The sequence below is a fragment of the Panicum virgatum genome, chromosome 7N (genome assembly GCF_016808335.1).
Source record: "Panicum virgatum strain AP13 chromosome 7N, P.virgatum_v5, whole genome shotgun sequence".
Taxonomy (NCBI): domain Eukaryota; kingdom Viridiplantae; phylum Streptophyta; class Magnoliopsida; order Poales; family Poaceae; genus Panicum; species Panicum virgatum.
The window spans coordinates 2,626,606-2,628,002 of record NC_053151.1 but is presented as its reverse complement, the minus strand read 5'-3'; the positions used below and the strand labels follow the sequence as shown (position 1 = coordinate 2,628,002).

The window sequence follows — 1,397 nt, the reverse complement described above, 5'->3', positions numbered from 1 at the left end:
TGTTACACAAACGATGGCCCATGATAATCCTAATGCCCATCGTCTTGCTTCTGTATCACATGCTTCGACCAGAGGAAACTATCAGGCCGATTTCTCTAGATTCAAAGAAGATCTAGCCAGCATGATTAAAAATGAAGGAAGGGCTCAAGGGGGGTCTCCATTGTTTGTGGAGGTCCAATGGGGGCTGGAGCCCCTCTAGACCCACCGCTAGATCCGCCCACTACTTGCCGGCTCTAATAGCTGCGGATGATCTTTTCACCCGCTTCTGAAAAAAGATAGAGGCGCACCTGCAAATCAATTGTGTAGTAGTGAAATGGCCTCTGCCAGCGTTAGCCGTTGGACCCGGTACTTCCCATAACCGGTACTAACATGTTTTTGGCTCTTGGAGGAATGCCACATTCTCTTGGAGTGATTACCCGTTGGTGAGTATCCGTGTTTCACAACATATATAGATTGAATCACAATGAGGTAGTTACAGTAGGAGATGTATGATCGGACACCAGAGTACAAGATTATTTGTTTTTTTCTTTCTTGGCCGTACAAGTTACACGTGCATACTGCTTGTTCGTACATTAGTTTAACGACGGGCCGTGTGTCCGGCCGTCTGTGGAGATGGTGTTTCAACCGTCGCTAATTAGACTTGTCTATAATTTGTTTAGTGACTTTTATCGTGGTGGGCTCTTGCTTAGGCTTGGCGATGATAATCTTCAGCCAGCCGTCAGAGAGGATCTCCGCCTTCATCACCTTGTTACCGTCGTAGCCTGGAGGCATCAGCAAGCGGACGTCCAGCGAGGCCGCCGGGTTGTTGACGTCGCTGCTGTCGCCCTTGTACCTGATGACCAGGAGCGCCTGGTCCCTGGTCGTTGCAACCTCCAGTTCACTCACCTCCGTCTCACGTCCCACGTTGAAGTCGAGGGTGATGTGGTCCTTGTCTTCGGCCATTTTCCAGTTGCCGTGATCGCCGACTGATGGGTGCACCAGGGCTTTCCAAATTTCGAAATAAAAAGCTATTTTATTTACAATGCTAGGTATATATATAATACACACACGATCGGTAAATGAAGTTCATTAGGCTTTAGAAATTTATATGCTACATTGCTACGTACGTAGTACGTGGTACTATTATACACCAGCTACAGCTTACCGGTGGGTAGGATGTCGTACGTGTTCTTTTTCGAATAGCACGCCAAGCGAGGAGCCCGGGACACCTTGCATGGGGCCCAAGGGACAACCACGACCGACGATGACGCCGCCGGCTGTTTACGGAGCTGCAGGGGGGCGGGAGAGAATTTTCCCTGCGCCGGAGCCAGGCTGAGGAAGGTGTAGGAGCTCAGCATCGACATCACTACTAGTGATGGCTACAAGGATGACGGTGTGCACTGCTCGCTGTGGCGATG

General features: G+C 50.0%; 1 protein-coding gene across 1 annotated transcript; it reads right to left on the bottom strand.

Moving 5' to 3' along the window:
* Positions 1-427: 427 nt before the first annotated feature.
* LOC120681970 lies at positions 428-1,397 on the bottom strand. Its single transcript, XM_039963670.1, has 2 exons — positions 1,145-1,397; positions 428-983 (listed from the first exon to the last, which is right to left on the bottom strand). Exons 1-2 carry the CDS (start codon positions 1,341-1,343, stop codon positions 631-633), a joined length of 552 nt encoding a protein of 183 aa, XP_039819604.1. The 5' UTR covers positions 1,344-1,397; the 3' UTR covers positions 428-630.

Excerpts from the sequence above, each read along its gene's own strand:
- LOC120681970 (XM_039963670.1), bottom strand. The coding sequence starts at position 1,343 with ATGTCGATGCTGAGCTCCTACACCTTCCTCAGCCTGGCTCCGGCGCAG. Across the intron at positions 984-1,144 it reads GTACGACATCCTACCCACCG|CCCTGGTGCACCCATCAGTC; the intron begins GTAAGCTGTAGC and ends AAATTTGGAAAG.